Genomic DNA, 14,404 nt, shown 5'->3' with positions numbered 1-14,404 from the left:
GTTTTATCTGAATTAAGAAGCAGAAAGTTAGCGGCCATCCAGGTCTTTATGTCTTTAAGACATTCCTGCAGTTTAATTAATTGGTGTGTGTCATCTGGCTTCATGGACAGATAGAGCTGGGTGTCATCTGCATAGCAGTGAAAATGTATGCTATGTCTTCTAATGATACTGCCTAAGGGAAGCATGTATAATGTAAACAGAATTGGTCCTAGCACTGAACCCTGTGGAACTCCATAATTAACCTCAGTGTGTGAAGAGGACTCTCCATTTACATGCACAAACTGGAGTCTATTAGATAGATATGATACAAACCACTGCAGTGCAGTACCTGTAATACCTACAGCATGTTCTAATCGCTCTAATAGGATATTATGGTCGACAGTATCGAACGCTGCACTGAGGTCTAGCAGGACAAGCACAGAGATGAGTCCACTGTCAGAGGCCATAAGAAGATCATTTGTAACCTTCACTAAAGCTGTTTCTGTGCTGTGCTGAGCTCTGAAACCTGACTGAAACTCTTCAAATAAACCATTCCTCTGCAGATGATCTGTTAGCTGTTTGACAACTACTCTTTCAAGGATTTTTGATATGAAAGGAAGGTTGGAGATTGGCCTATAATTAGCTAAGACTGCTGGGTCTAGAGATGGCTTTTTGAGTAAAGGTTTAACTACAGCCAGCTTGAAGGCCTGTGCTACATAGCCAATCATTAGAGATAGGTTGATCATATTTAAGATCGAAGAATTAATTAATGGCAGGACTTCTTTGAGCAGTTTTGTAGGAATGGGGTCTAAAAGACAGGTTGATGGTTTGGAGGAAGTAATTATTGAAGTTAACTCAGAAAGATCAATTGGAGAAAAAGAGTCTAACTTAACATCAATAGTACTAAGAGTAGCTGTAGATAATATTACATCTGTGGGATGATTACTGGTAATTTTTTCTCTAATGATAAAAATTTTATTTGTGAAGAAGTTCATGAAGTCATTACTAGTTAACGTTAAAGGGATGGTTGGCTCAAAAGAGCTCTGACTTTTTGTCAGCCTGGCTACAGTGCTGAAGAGAAACCTGGGGTTGTTCTTATTTACTTCAATCAGTGACGAATAGTAGGATGTTCTGGCTTTGCGGAGGGCTTTCTTATAAAGCAGCAAACTATTTCTCCAGGCTAAATGATGATCCTCTAGATTTGTGACACGCCATTTCCTCTCCAGATTACGAGTCATCTGCTTTAGGGTACGTGTTTGAGAATTATACCACGGAGTCAGGTACTTCTGATTTGAGGCCTTAGTTTTCACAGGAGCTACAGTATCCAGAGTCGTACGTAGTGAGGAGGTGAAATGATTAACAAGATAATCGACCTCTGTTGGGGTAGCGTTCAGATAGCTGCTCTGCTCTATGTTGGTACAGGGCATTGGAGATGATAACAGTGGGTGGATTATATTCTTAAACTTAGTTACAGCACTTTCAGAAAGACATCTACTTTGATAAAGTCTACTCTTCACCACTGTGTAATCAATTATTGTAAAAGTAAATGTTATCAGGAAATGATCAGACAGGAGAGGGTTTTCAGGAAACACTGTTAAATGTTCAGTTTCTATGCCATATGTTAAAAGAAGATCTAGAGTGTGATTAAAGTGGTGGGTGGGTTCTTTTACATTTTGAGAGAAGCCAATTGAGTCTAATAACAGATTAAATGCCATGTTGAGGCTGTCATTTTTAGCATCTACATGGATGTTAAAATCACCCACAATAATTCTAATAATATGAACAGGATATAAATATGAAAAACTATACAGAATATGAAATAAATAACTTTACAGAAATCTGGGATATACAGCTATACAGAAATTGGAACTATGCAAGTTGTAAACAGTTGTAGGATTAAAAATTCTCGTATGTACAGAATGATTATTTACACAGAACTATACAGTAGTGCAGTTAAGATAAGTGAGATATAATTCCTACAGAGGCTATATAAAGTGCTAGTGGTTGTGAGTGGTGGTTCAGCCCATGTTATTATTGTGTGTATGAGGGTACAGTTGTCCATTGTGTGTGTGTGTAGGTGGTTGTGGGTGTGTGTATGTTCAGTCCATGAGTTTAACGTGGGTCAGATGTCAGGAGGCAGAGTTCAGGAGTCTGACAGCTGTGGGGAAGAAGCTGTTCCGGTACCTGGTGGTCTTAGTCCGGAGGCTCCTGTAGCGCCTCCCAGAGGGCAGGAGGGTGAAGAGTCCCTGTGATGGGTGACTGGGGTCTTTGATGATTTTCTCAGCCCTTTTCAGACACTGCTTCCTGTAGATGTCTTTTATGGCAGGAAGTGGTGCTCTGGCGATGCGCTGGGCAGTTTTCACGACCCTCTGCAACGCCTTCCGGTCCGAGGCAGAGCAGTTCCCGTACCAGACTGTTATACAGTTGGTCAGGATGCTCTCGATGGTGCAGCGATAGAAGTTCACCAGGATGTCTGAGGACAGGTGGTTCTTCCTCAGAGTCCTCAAGAAGAAGAGGCGCTGGTGAGCCTTCTTGACCAGCTTGGAGCAGTTGGTCGTCCAGGTGAGATCCTCGGAGATGTGGACTCCCAGGAACTTAAAGCTGCTCACACGCTCCACAGCCATCCCCTTAATGTGGATGGGTGGATGTGGGTCAGCATTCCTCCTGTAGTCCACGATGAGCTCCTTGGTCTTCTCGGTGTTAAGCAGCAGGTTGTTTCTGTCGCATCACTCAGCCAGACGATCCACCTCCCTGCAGGCGGCCTCATCGTTGTCACTGATGAGGCCAATCACCGTGGTGTCATCTGCAAACTTAATGATGGTGTTGGAACCATCAGCAGGTCTGCAGTCGTGGGTGAAGAGGGAGTAGAGGGAAGGGCTCATCACACAGCCTTGTGGTACACCAGTGTTCATTATGATTGTAGATGAGCAGCGGTTATCCAGCCGGACATGTTGGGGGCAGTTGGTCAGGAAGTCCAGTAACCATTTGCAGATGAGGGAACTGATGCCCAGGTCTGTCAGTTTCCTGATGAGTTGTGAGGGGTGGATTGTATTGAATGCTGAACTGAAGTCTATAAATAGCATTCTGGCGTAGGTGTTGTTGTTGTCCAGGTGTGAGAGGACAGAGTGCAGTGCGATGGAGACTGCATCCTCTGTGCTCCTGTTCTGGCGGTATGCGAATTGGTGGGGGTCCAGGGTGGGGGGGAGACAGGATTTGTAGTGTGCTAGGACCAGCTGCTCTAAGCACTTAGTGATGATGGGGGTGAGTGCTACTGGGCGGTAGTCATTAAGGCTAGATGGGTTGGAGTTTTTGGGTATCGGGACGATGGAGGTGGATTTGAAGCAGGCCGGTACCACAGCGTGGGCCAAGGACAGATTGAATATGTCTGTAAGCACTCCTGCAAGCTCCCCAGAACACGCTCTGAGAACACGCCCGAGGATGCCATCAGGACCTGCAGCCTTGTGGACATTACCTGTAATACCATGTTCTAATCGCTCTAATAGGATATTATGGTCGACAGTATCGAACGCTGCACTGAGGTCTAGGAGGACAAGCACAGAGATGAGTCCACTGTCAGAGGCCATAAGAAGATCATTTGTAACCTTCACTAAAGCTGTTTCTGTGCTGTGATGAGCTCTGAAACCTGACTGAAACCCTTCAAATAAGCCATTCCTCTGCAGATATCTGTTAGCTGTTTGACAACTACTCTTTCAAGGATGTTTGATATGAAAGGAAGGTTGGAGATTGGCCTATAATTAGCTAAGACTGCTGGGTCTAGAGATGCTTTTTGAGTAAAGGTTTAACTACAGCCAGCTTGAAGGCCTGTGGTACATAGCTGATTATTAGAGATAGGTTGATCATATTTAAGATCGGAGCATCGACCATCTGTGAGCGACCATCTTTGAACAGAGGCGGGGGTTTACGACACCAACTCTCTGCCATCTATAATCCAGTTTTGAGATCCCTTCCCAGACGCCTTAACGCCCACTCACATCCTGGGCCATCTGACCTCAGGAATTCGCATGATAAGGTGGGGCCAGGTTTCACAATGAACATACCCGAAACTCTGGCTGATTGGGACCCACGCCCAGTTTCCCACCTTGGCTCAGGCGATTAGAGGATCATCAGGGGGTCCTTTTGTCCCTCTGTGGGGGGTCACTCCCACTAGGTTTATATCTGGGACTCTCCACCATTTGACCTTAGAACTGAAGAAGCTTCTCAGATGAGAGGTGAAACGTCTTCAAGCAACTTAAAGAAGTCCAGACGCTTTTCTTTGCAAGCTCCTTTGACTACGATGACCTGGATGACTGAGAACCTTCACAGACATACAGCCTTCTCTAAGATGTCAGCATTAAAATCCAGACTCAAACCAGGAGCTCGTTGTTCAGGAGCTTTAACCTTTTTTCTTATAAGTTACTCACCCTGAAATTTTAGTTGCCCACTCAAACCTAGCATGCTATGTTAAAACTCACCGATCCCAAAGAGTTGGCAGTTCTTCCTGTAGACCAGTATTCAACTCATCAAACACCTTCTGTGCCTTTTTGAGCTCCTCCTCTGCCTACAGACAAAGTTCATGATTAAATCAACTACAAAACACCTGCACAGATACAACAGCTGCACAGGTAACAGGAAACAGCTGATCCTTTATCTTGTGAATGTCCGTCCACACATGAAATGACTCACTTTGATCATCTTGCGGTCATTCTTCATCCCAGACGTCTGCATGGTTTCCATGTGGTGTCGGGCACTGTCATAGTCAATGAGTTTGCGGCTTCTTTTGGCGACACGGGTCTGAAACAAAAAGAAGTTGAGCTTTCATGACATGCATCCATTTCAGAAAATCATTCCCTAACCAAACTGTTGATTGCCTTGAGATCTGGAAACTGCTGCAGGTATGCATCCAGATTTAGTAGTGTCGAGTCCACCAGCTTGTTGTGGAAGTCTTCCCACAATGCATCACAGTCCTGCAGAAAATAGACACCTAGGTTTATGGTACATATTTCAGGTGGATTTTGGTGTTCTTGTGTACTCTGGGATGTTTTTATGACTCTGACCTTCCCGATGGTCAGGACGTCATCCTTTCCATGCCAGTCGGGTTCATAGACTTCGTGCAGAGACTGAGTCAGGTTGATGGATGCTTGCTGCATCCCTGCCAATGACAGTACAATTTCAGCTGGTGGTCACAATGGCAACATTTAACTTTGCTACTCACTGCGTGAAGAAGATAAGCTTTTCTCTATCGTCCTGTCCGGAAATTTTAAATAGTGAGGTCAGAGCTCTGCCCACCTGCGCCATCTAACTGAAACCTTTTCTGTGAGGCTATGTTAGTTTCCTCAGGAGTTGTAGTTCAATTTAATTCAGTTCCATTTTAATTATACAGCACCAAATCATAACAGTCACCAATTATTACTTCCAGGCTGGACGACTGTAATTCATTATTATCAGGAAGTCCTAAAAACTCGCTGAAAAGCCTTCAGTTAATCCAAAATGCTGCAGCAAGAGTCCTGACAGGGACTAGAAAGAGAGAGCAGATTTCTCCTGTTTTGGCTTCCCTTCATTGGCTTCCTGTTAAATCCTGAATTCAAAATCCTGCTCCTCACATACAAGGTCTTAAATAATCAGGCCCCATCTTATCTTAATGACCTTGTAGTACCATATCACCCTATTAGAGCACTTCGCTCTCGCTCTGCAGGCCTACTTGTTGTTCCTAGAGTATTTAAAAGTAGAATGGGAGGCAGAGCCTTCAGTTTTCAGGCCCCTCTTCTGTGGAACCAGCTTCCAATTTGGATTCAGGAGACAGACACTATCTCTACTTTCAAGATTAGGCTTCAAACGTTCCTTTTTGCTAAAGCATATAATTAGGGCTGGACCAGGTGACCCTGAATCCTCCCTTAGTTATGCTGCAATAGACGTAGGCTGCCGGGAGACTCCCATGATGCACTGAGTGTTTCTTCTTCACTCACTGTGTGTTAATAGACCTCTCTGCATTGGATCATATCTGTTATTAATCTCTGTCTCTCTTCCACAGCATGTCTTAATCCTGTCTTCCTTCTCTCACCCCAACCAATCACAGCAGATGGCCCTGCCCCTCCCTGAGCCTGGTTCTGCTGGAGGTTTCTTCCTATTAAAAGGAAGTTTTTTCTTCCCACTGTCACCAAAGTGCTTGCTCATAGGGGTTATAAATAGGGGTGGGTTTTAATAATCGATTCATCGATTAAAATGGATTCTGGCTTAGATAACGTGATATCGATTCATTAAAATCCTGAATCGATTTTTTTATATAAATGTATTTTGCCCAAAATTCCAGAATCTCAGGTAGAACGTCACAAAATTTTGACAACCACCAAACATTTAAAACAGTGAATGAGAGCAGGAACACGGATTCTGCACAAAGACGTAAACACAAAGCGCGGACCTGCGGATCAGAATCAGTGAGATGTCGCCTTTCTTACCTGACGGCACGGACACGGTCGGGGCTGAAAGCCGACAGCTCGCTGATTTTGATGTTTCGGCAGGTCCGCGCTTTGTGTTTACGCCCTTTTTGCGCTGATTCTGAAGCTGTTAGTTTTATCTCTCTGCAAACAATATTGACCGAACCAGCAGCAAAAGAAGATCCAAACTACGCTTCACATAAACATCGTCATGGACTCCCTCTGACTTTTGCTGTTTTGCTTCCACCACAATAAAATCACACTTCATGCACAGCTCTCTCTCTCTCTCTCTCTGTATACTTCAAGAACAGTTTCCCGTCTATCCCCGAAATCTGTTTTCTGCATTATTCGCTTGCTTGTTATGCACCGTCTACCGTTGTTTACAGCGCTGTCGGCCGCTGTTTTTTTTTCCTTTTACTTACTTCCGAAAAGAAAACCTAATTTCTGCTGTTCAATAGGCTTCTGAACAAATGTAAACTTTTTAAAATTATACAAAATGCAAAACGCTCAGCTGTGTCTCTAATAAAACCGCTGTAACTTCAGAGGTAATGTTCATAAGTTGATTAATGATTTTCTTTCGTTTTTGATGTACTGCAGAATATTTTTATAAAATCCCAGGCCAGGAAAATCACCTCCAAGTTTTTCTGTGTTTTATCTTCAGCTGCTTTGACACAAAGGCCTCTGCTGTGATGTTCACACCTTTGATAAAGTCTCGCAAGTGTCAGCTTCCTTTTTATAGATACAAAAATATGTAAATGTACTGATCTGAATTATAATATTTCTGACTGTCTGAGGAAAAATTTCCCAGATGCAAATAGAACTGAATCGAATCGTGGATCGAATCGATTCAGGACCTTGTGAATCGGAATCAAATCAATTCTAGAAATCAGTGACGATACCCAGCCCTAGTTATAAAGCACCCTAAAGCGACTGTTGTTGTGATTTGGTGCTGTATAAATAAAACTGAACTGAGTTGAATTGAATATTGAATAGAATCCTAGTGAGGGGCAGCCAATCATAACAAAGTAGTCTTGAAGGGGAAGAAACTAAAAAAGCTTTTTTAAGACAGAGGATGAACTGATGCCACATTCCAGGCACCTCGTAATTCAGCAGTGGCATCACTCCTGAGTTCATATGTTTCAGTAAGAAAGTTTGCAATGTGAGAAAACAAAACAGGATTTGTTTTGTTTCTTAGCAAGATAGAGTCCTTCAGTTATTACTGACAATACAGCATAATAATATTTTTTGTACTTAAAAACTCCCCTGCAGCACATTCATGGATAGAGCCTGGTCAGTACTCTCTATGTCTTATTTAGTGAGTTGCAAATACACCACAGTGGCAGTACAGATTCAAAGTTGACTGCCGCCATCTTGGACTGTTTACTTCTGTGGCTGCTCTGACTTTCCAAGTAGGTTGCAGCATTAGATAATGAAAGATCATTATAAACTGTGAATCATGCAAAGTGTCACTGAAGACGTTTCTTTCATTTGAGGTTTGTATCACGTAGATAATGAACCATACAGACCTTTAATGGCAGACATGTAGGCCTTCATCTCCCTCTGCAGCCGAGAACCTTCAGTCTGGCAAAGCACATACAAACATGTGATATCAGTTATTTTACACTGGAGGAATTTGGTTTCCACATTTTGCAGAGGTTTCCTCCTGTTCGAAGGGAGTTTTTCGTTCCCACTGTCACCAGTTTCTTGTCTGAGTTTTCTCTTTATATTATAGGGTCTTTATCTTACAATATAAAGTGCCTTGAGGCAACCGTTGTTGTGATTATGCACAATATCAATCAAATCAAACATAAACTGAGGTTTTTCACACTAAAGGCATGAACTGAGCTCTCTACGACACAGGATTTGGAATCCAGGTACCTTAAAGTTTAACTGTGTTTTCAAGGTTACACAGAGTGTTTACGTCTTACCAGGTTACATTGTCATGGTAAGTGGTGCTGTACTCCATTCACATATTATGTTAACTGCCAACTAACAAATCAGATCTCTGGAAAATAAGGCCACTGCAGATCTGTTAGAATGGCTGAGATCTCATCTACAGCACGCCTGGGCATTAAAAACACCTGGTCACGTGGCTGCCTGGCCCCTTTCAGGTCAAAGGGAAATTTGTTAAAGCATATATCATGCAGTTTCTCCCCATCAGAGAATGGCTTACCGTTTACCAGGAAATCACAATGTAATTTTGTTGCTTTTATTTTTAAAGCAACTCTTATTTTAAACATTTACATCTGTATAAAATTAAAAGTCTTTGAATTTTTGAAATTAATGTGAATGCTGATTAAACAGTGATCAAACATTGGTGTTTTTACATATACACTGCCTGACTGTAACACCTGCTCCCACCAGCAGTGGTTTATAATGAGGTCAAATATGGAGACAGTCAAGTTCAGCTTATTAACCAGTTTGTCAGTAATTATCCTGCCTTTGTCTTCAAGTGTCAGTGAGAGCTGTACATCCAGAGCAGAGCATTGAAGTCTTCGACCTTCCAGCTCTGTATAAAATCTGTAAGTAAACTAAGCCAAGTTGGCCTGGTAAACGGCCTGTATTTGTAAAGCGCTTCACTTAGTTATCCCAGGTATCGTCTTACCTCCTGCCTCCGGAAGTTGATGACCACCTGTTCAAACTGCTCATCTTTGGTCTCGTCTGCTTTTCCCAACTTCTGCAGAACCTGAAAGAGAAATCACATCAAAGCGCCTGATAAATAAAACTAAGGTAGCACAATGACGTCATCACGTCGTGGACAACATTGTCGACCTTGGACCTGGGAAATACGTCACTAACGTCTTTAATTTTCAAGAGGAAAACGTGCGTGACGCGTTTTACCGCACACGTGACATCACGATCTGCTTCAGCCAATCAGAACGCGCTCTATTTGTTTTTGATGATTTTTCCGTTTCTGATGATTTTTCTCCTCAGCCCGTAGCTAATCACGTGACCTCCGAGCGGCTCAATAGCAGATGATCAGTAAAACATCGATCCTCATGTGTGAGCGATCGGATTAGAGAGCGGCGGTGACCGGGCCTCCTGCAGCCTCCAGCACCACTTCTCCATCCGCCCTCCGCATCACCTCCATCACCTGCTCCTCCTCTCCTCCCACTCTCACCTTCTCCTGGGCTCGGTTCAGGCGCTTCTGCACGTTCTTAGCGAAGATTCCCGTTTTGATTTCCGCCATGACGACCGCACCGAGAGAGCGCGGAGGATTACCGGAGACACGGGAGGGGGAGGGGTGTGTAAGTGTAGTGGGGCGGGGCCGAGGACTCAGTGCTCCTCTGATTGGACGGTGTGTGTGTGTGTGTCCGCGAAGCTTTCAGACTGTCACGGGTTAATCTGCAGGTGGAGCAGCTTACTCACGAGCTATTTCAGGTTTTAACTCAAATCTACAGTAAACAGGAAGTGATGTAAAGCCTGTCCTGACGTCATTAAGCAACAAAACGTTCTTTTTCTAGGTGAACAAGCGTTAAGGCCTGACAGCGCATATGGGCTAAACTCCTGACCCTCGCATAGAAGCTCCTTCAACTGTGACAGGTGTGACAGCTAACCCCAACAACCAGGTGTGGACTAATGGGTCATGATCTCTGATCAATAATCAATAAGGAGTGATTGGTTGTGTAGCAGCAGAGTGATCCAGGGGCGTAATTTCCAGGTGGGTTGTGACCCCCCCAATAATCCGACCCAGCCAATATAACCCCCACAATAAAATTATGAATGATCTTGCATAAATAGGCTGTTGATTTTCTTTACTCATTTCAGTTATTACCAGGAAAATAGTTGCATGTTTCGTCTGGGGATTTACCCACATTTATTTATTTATTAAGACAGAGATCTTGACCCCCCCCCCCCCCACACACACACACACACACACACACATAATGTTCACCACAAAGTTACTGGAATGATCAAAGCTAAAACACACCTTTAATGAATCTTTTATTTTATTTTATTCAATCCCCTGTGTGTGTATAATTACATCTGAGTAGCACTCAAACCCTAACCTGTGTGGGGCCACTTTGTGTTTAAAGGGAGTTCTTCCTTCTGGCTTCGATCCTCAGCCCGTTGGTGGGCAGCTCTGTACACCTGAACATCCAGAGCACATTGGATTTTGTTGAAAAGGTGAGAGATGTTATTGTGGAGGCAGATGAAACAATGGTCTCGCACGATGTTACATCTCCCTTCACTTGTATTCCAGTCACTCAAGTGTTGGAGATAATTTGTAAGAGATTACAGGATGAGCCCAACGTCAGCAATAGGACCACTCTCAGAACACCACCAAGTCATTGGTTCAGATATGTGGATGACACCTGTGTGAAAATCAAATCTCAGGACGTACCACAATTCACATACCACAATTTAGATAGATTTTTTGATTTAATAAGTCAAAAAAAGACAGTATGCTGGGAAATGTATACCTGTATTTGCTGACTTTGATCTCTTTGAGGTAAATGTCTGTGATCCCACTGACATCATTTCTGCCTCACTTTGTTTTCTGGCTGGTGTTTAAGAGCAGCGGTCCCCAACCCTTTTTTGCGCCACAGACCGGTTTAATATTCAGACAATATTTTCATGGACCGGCCTTTAAGGTGTGGCAGATAAATACAACAAAATAAAATGATACGACCAAAACAAAAACTGTGGTATTTTGTAAATATAATAATAAATGTGAATTCACTGTGTAAATGTTTTACTTTATTAGCAGCGTGCTCCTGAAAAAACACTGAGAGTAACATCCTCTCTTCGCTGCACGGACTCCATTGATTCTTTTAAGAAACAGCTGAAGACATTTTTATTTAGAAAAGCATTTGATTAATTTCTTCTTATGCTGTTTTTATAGTTTTATTGTTTTACATTGTTTTATTTACTGTTATATTGTTTTTATATTCCCATTTTCTGTGTTGTAAAGCACTTTGTGATTTTTATCTGTGAAAAGCGCTATATAAATAAATTTTACTTACTTACTTACTTACTTACTCCTCTCTGCCCCTTAATGCTCTCTGGTTGCTATGGTAACGCGTAAATATTTCTTTCAAGTAAAGACACACAACTACAAAAGAAATATAAAGTTGACTAAATTGTTTAGAAAATTTATTCATAACACACGGGAAAAGACCCAGGGAAGCCGAGTTAACGATAAAACCCTGAAAACCATACATTTCACACCCGAGCCTCAACTCTTGAGGCCCAGTACCAAACGACTCACAGACCGGTACCGGTCCGTGGCCTGGGAGTTGGGGGCCGCTGCTTTATAGAGCAGTTTGTCAATGTGTCGCCAACAACGTCTGCCCCTGTCCAGGCCTGTAACACCTGTCAGGGCAGCATGAAGCACCTTGAGGCCCCTATCGATTGATTATCGCTTGGTGCTGTATTACTAAAGCTGAACTGATTGAATTTAATGTCCAGAAAAAACCAGCAGAGGGCAGCAGAGCCTCAAACTACATGTTGGAGAAGACTATCTGGTCTTTAAGTGATGACGAGATGAATCCTGCTTCCGGGCCCAAACTACTCTACGTTTAATAAGGCTTTTGTGTTTTTAACATGTTTTAATGTTTTGTATCTAGTTCTATTTAATCTTAACAAGCCCCTAAAAACAGTCAGTGATCACTGTCGGCTTTTCTCAGTTTTTATTACCACTGTTCATTTTAAAGCTCAGTTTTTAAAACCTTCCGATGTAACTACAGCCCATGCAGCAGTATATTAATGACTAACCTCGTATTGTGGATGGATTATCTCGGTTGTTCTCCTGACTGAAGTTTGGTCCGTTTACAGCATCCTGCCATGCGATTGCATTTGTCCCTAACTATTCTGAACCCTCACGTTAACTTTTATCGAGTGGAAATAAGTTAGCGTTCATCCTCCAGCTTCACTGTGCTAATGTTATGCTAACATAGCTGTGTCGCTAGTGATCACGTAGCACATCATTATATACCAGCTAGGCCAACTTCAGTAACCCTACAAACGTCACTGCTGTTTAGTTTTCTGTCTTCATTTATGTTGGAAGTGATAACAGAGCTGTACGTTTGAATTGTGTCATAAATCTCTCAGTCAGAACATGCTATATCATGTTTAGATGGAAGCTAGCGAGCTAACTTCCTGCTAACTTCTAACTCTGTTAAATTTAATAATTTTTGTTTTCATGGAAGCCTGGATGTTAAACTTAATTGTTACACCTGGTAAAGCAGCGACGCTGATCGTTTTATTAAAGATGAAAAATTTAGACAGTTTTTAACTTTCAGTGATGCTGCAGTGTTCGTTTGACTTTGGGACCTGCAGCGGAGTTTGGGCTCAGGCACGGCTGATGACATCAGACTTAATGACCGGATTGTTTCCATGAGTCCTGCTTGTGTCGCGGTTCTGTTTGTGTGTTGTTGAAGTAAAAGATCGTTTCCAGCTTAGAACATTATTTAAATTTACTCTTGATCATCAGGCTCTGTTTCAGAGCCCCTTCTCTTCAGTTCTGTCTTATAATATATAATAGGGGCGACCGTGGCTCAGGGGGTTGGGAAGCGTATCTGTAACCGGAAGGTCGCCGGTTCGATCCCCGGGCTCTCTGTCCTGGTCGTTGTGTCCTTGGGCAAGACACTTTACCCTACTGGTGTTGGCCAGAGGGGCCGATGGCGCGATATGGCAGCCTCGCTTCTGTCAGTCTGCCCCAGGGCAGCTGTGGCTACAACCGTAGCTTGCCTCCACCAGTGTGTGAATGTGAGAGTGAATGAATAGTGGCATTGTAAAGCGCTTTGGGTGCCTTGAAAAGCGCTATATAAATCCAATCCATTATTATTATTATTATTATAAAGGTTACATTTGTTATGACACTGTAAGAATACTGAGTACAGTTATGTAGTTCATAGGGTTAGTTAGCTGCTAATTCTTCGTTCCACGCCAACCGTGTTCAGACATCAGTGGGTTTCACGTTGCGCTGCTCCACAGCGAACACTCACAGCATGTTAAACCCTGCAGTCTGTATTCACACATTCACCCTCATTCAGTTTTCATGCAGATGCGTAAATTCGATGGGTGCACCTGGGGCACTTTGACCACTTTCAACATGCAGATTGGATTCTAACCACCAACCTACCAAACACCACAAAACCCCACTACCTCCTGAGTGCTGTTTTCCACAGATCAGTGTGTCTGGTGGGGGAACCCTGAAGTTCAGATGTAGAGTGTCAGTGGGGAAATGAGTCACTTACAAAGAAGTCACATGATCATTTCTGTCCAGTAAGATTTATTTTCTGTGCCGTGTGGGTCCTAATGTTTCTGCAGGTGTGCAGCTGATGACTCTGCCAGTCACTCAACAGCCATGTTGAACTGGAGATAAAGTATCTGAATTTCTGGAGCGGGACCACATCTCCAAACACGCTCCTTCCAGTTCTTATCTATATATGTTACCTCAGTTCTACATGCTTTTCGTTCTCGTCTATGTGCCCCACCCTCCCTTCCCTTTTCTTTAACTTCTTCTCTTCTATTTAGTGCATGGGGATCTGCCAGGCCCGGGAGCCGGCGCCAGTCCCCTTCAAGGCCTTCCCCAAACCGCAGCTCAATTCATGTCCAAGCCATTCACCTTTATCGACTAAAACACTGTCAAACCTAAAATGAGGACGTGGGCCAGCAAGTGAAATGAAGCTTATGTGTAAGTTCAATAATCTGTAATCACTCAACTGCTGCTTCTGTTCTTTTGCATCGCTTTTCCACGCTGTCAGTCTCAGCACTGACATCATTGCTCTAGTCCAGGGGGTGGGGAACTCCAGGCCTCAAGGGCCGGTGTCCTGCAGGTTTTACATGTGTCCATGATCCAACACAGCTGATTTAAACAGTTAAATGACCTCCTCTTGAAGTTCTCCAGAGGCCTAGTGTTGAACTACTCATGTAATTCAGGTGTGTTGACCCAGGGTCAGATCTAGAACCTGCAGGACACCGGCCCTCGAGGCCTGGAGTTCCCCAACCCTACTCTAGTCCAATCATCTGCTGGTCTCATCTTTATA

At 43.2% G+C, this 14,404-nt stretch overlaps 1 protein-coding gene and 1 long non-coding RNA gene across 3 annotated transcripts in view; one reads left to right on the top strand and one right to left on the bottom strand.

The window, feature by feature from the left end:
• The window catches only part of amph (amphiphysin), a 38,159-nt gene extending 28,500 nt beyond the window's left edge, over positions 1–9,659 (bottom strand). For both annotated transcript variants that reach the window (XM_040023492.1, XM_040023500.1), the window contains exons 1-7: positions 9,532–9,659; positions 9,016–9,096; positions 7,937–7,991; positions 5,034–5,128; positions 4,848–4,943; positions 4,663–4,770; positions 4,452–4,537 (exon numbers count right to left, since the gene is read on the bottom strand). In XM_040023492.1, the coding sequence (XP_039879426.1) occupies positions 4,452–4,537; positions 4,663–4,770; positions 4,848–4,943; positions 5,034–5,128; positions 7,937–7,991; positions 9,016–9,096; positions 9,532–9,600 (590 nt within the window). In that variant the 5' untranslated portion in view covers positions 9,601–9,659. The remainder of the gene's footprint in view (positions 1–4,451; positions 4,538–4,662; positions 4,771–4,847; positions 4,944–5,033; positions 5,129–7,936; positions 7,992–9,015; positions 9,097–9,531) is intronic.
• A 7-nt stretch (positions 9,660–9,666) lies between these two features.
• Positions 9,667–12,827, top strand: LOC120728534. Its single transcript, XR_005694739.1, has 3 exons — positions 9,667–9,791; positions 9,875–10,207; positions 12,816–12,827. It is a non-coding gene; the product is annotated as an uncharacterized LOC120728534 (long non-coding RNA).
• The last annotated feature ends 1,577 nt before the right edge of the window (positions 12,828–14,404 follow it).

Source organism: Simochromis diagramma, unplaced genomic scaffold (genome assembly GCF_900408965.1).
Source record: "Simochromis diagramma unplaced genomic scaffold, fSimDia1.1 OVJJ01000385.1, whole genome shotgun sequence".
NCBI classification, from domain to species: Eukaryota; Metazoa; Chordata; class Actinopteri; order Cichliformes; family Cichlidae; genus Simochromis; species Simochromis diagramma.
This window is presented reverse-complemented; position numbering and strand designations above follow the sequence as displayed.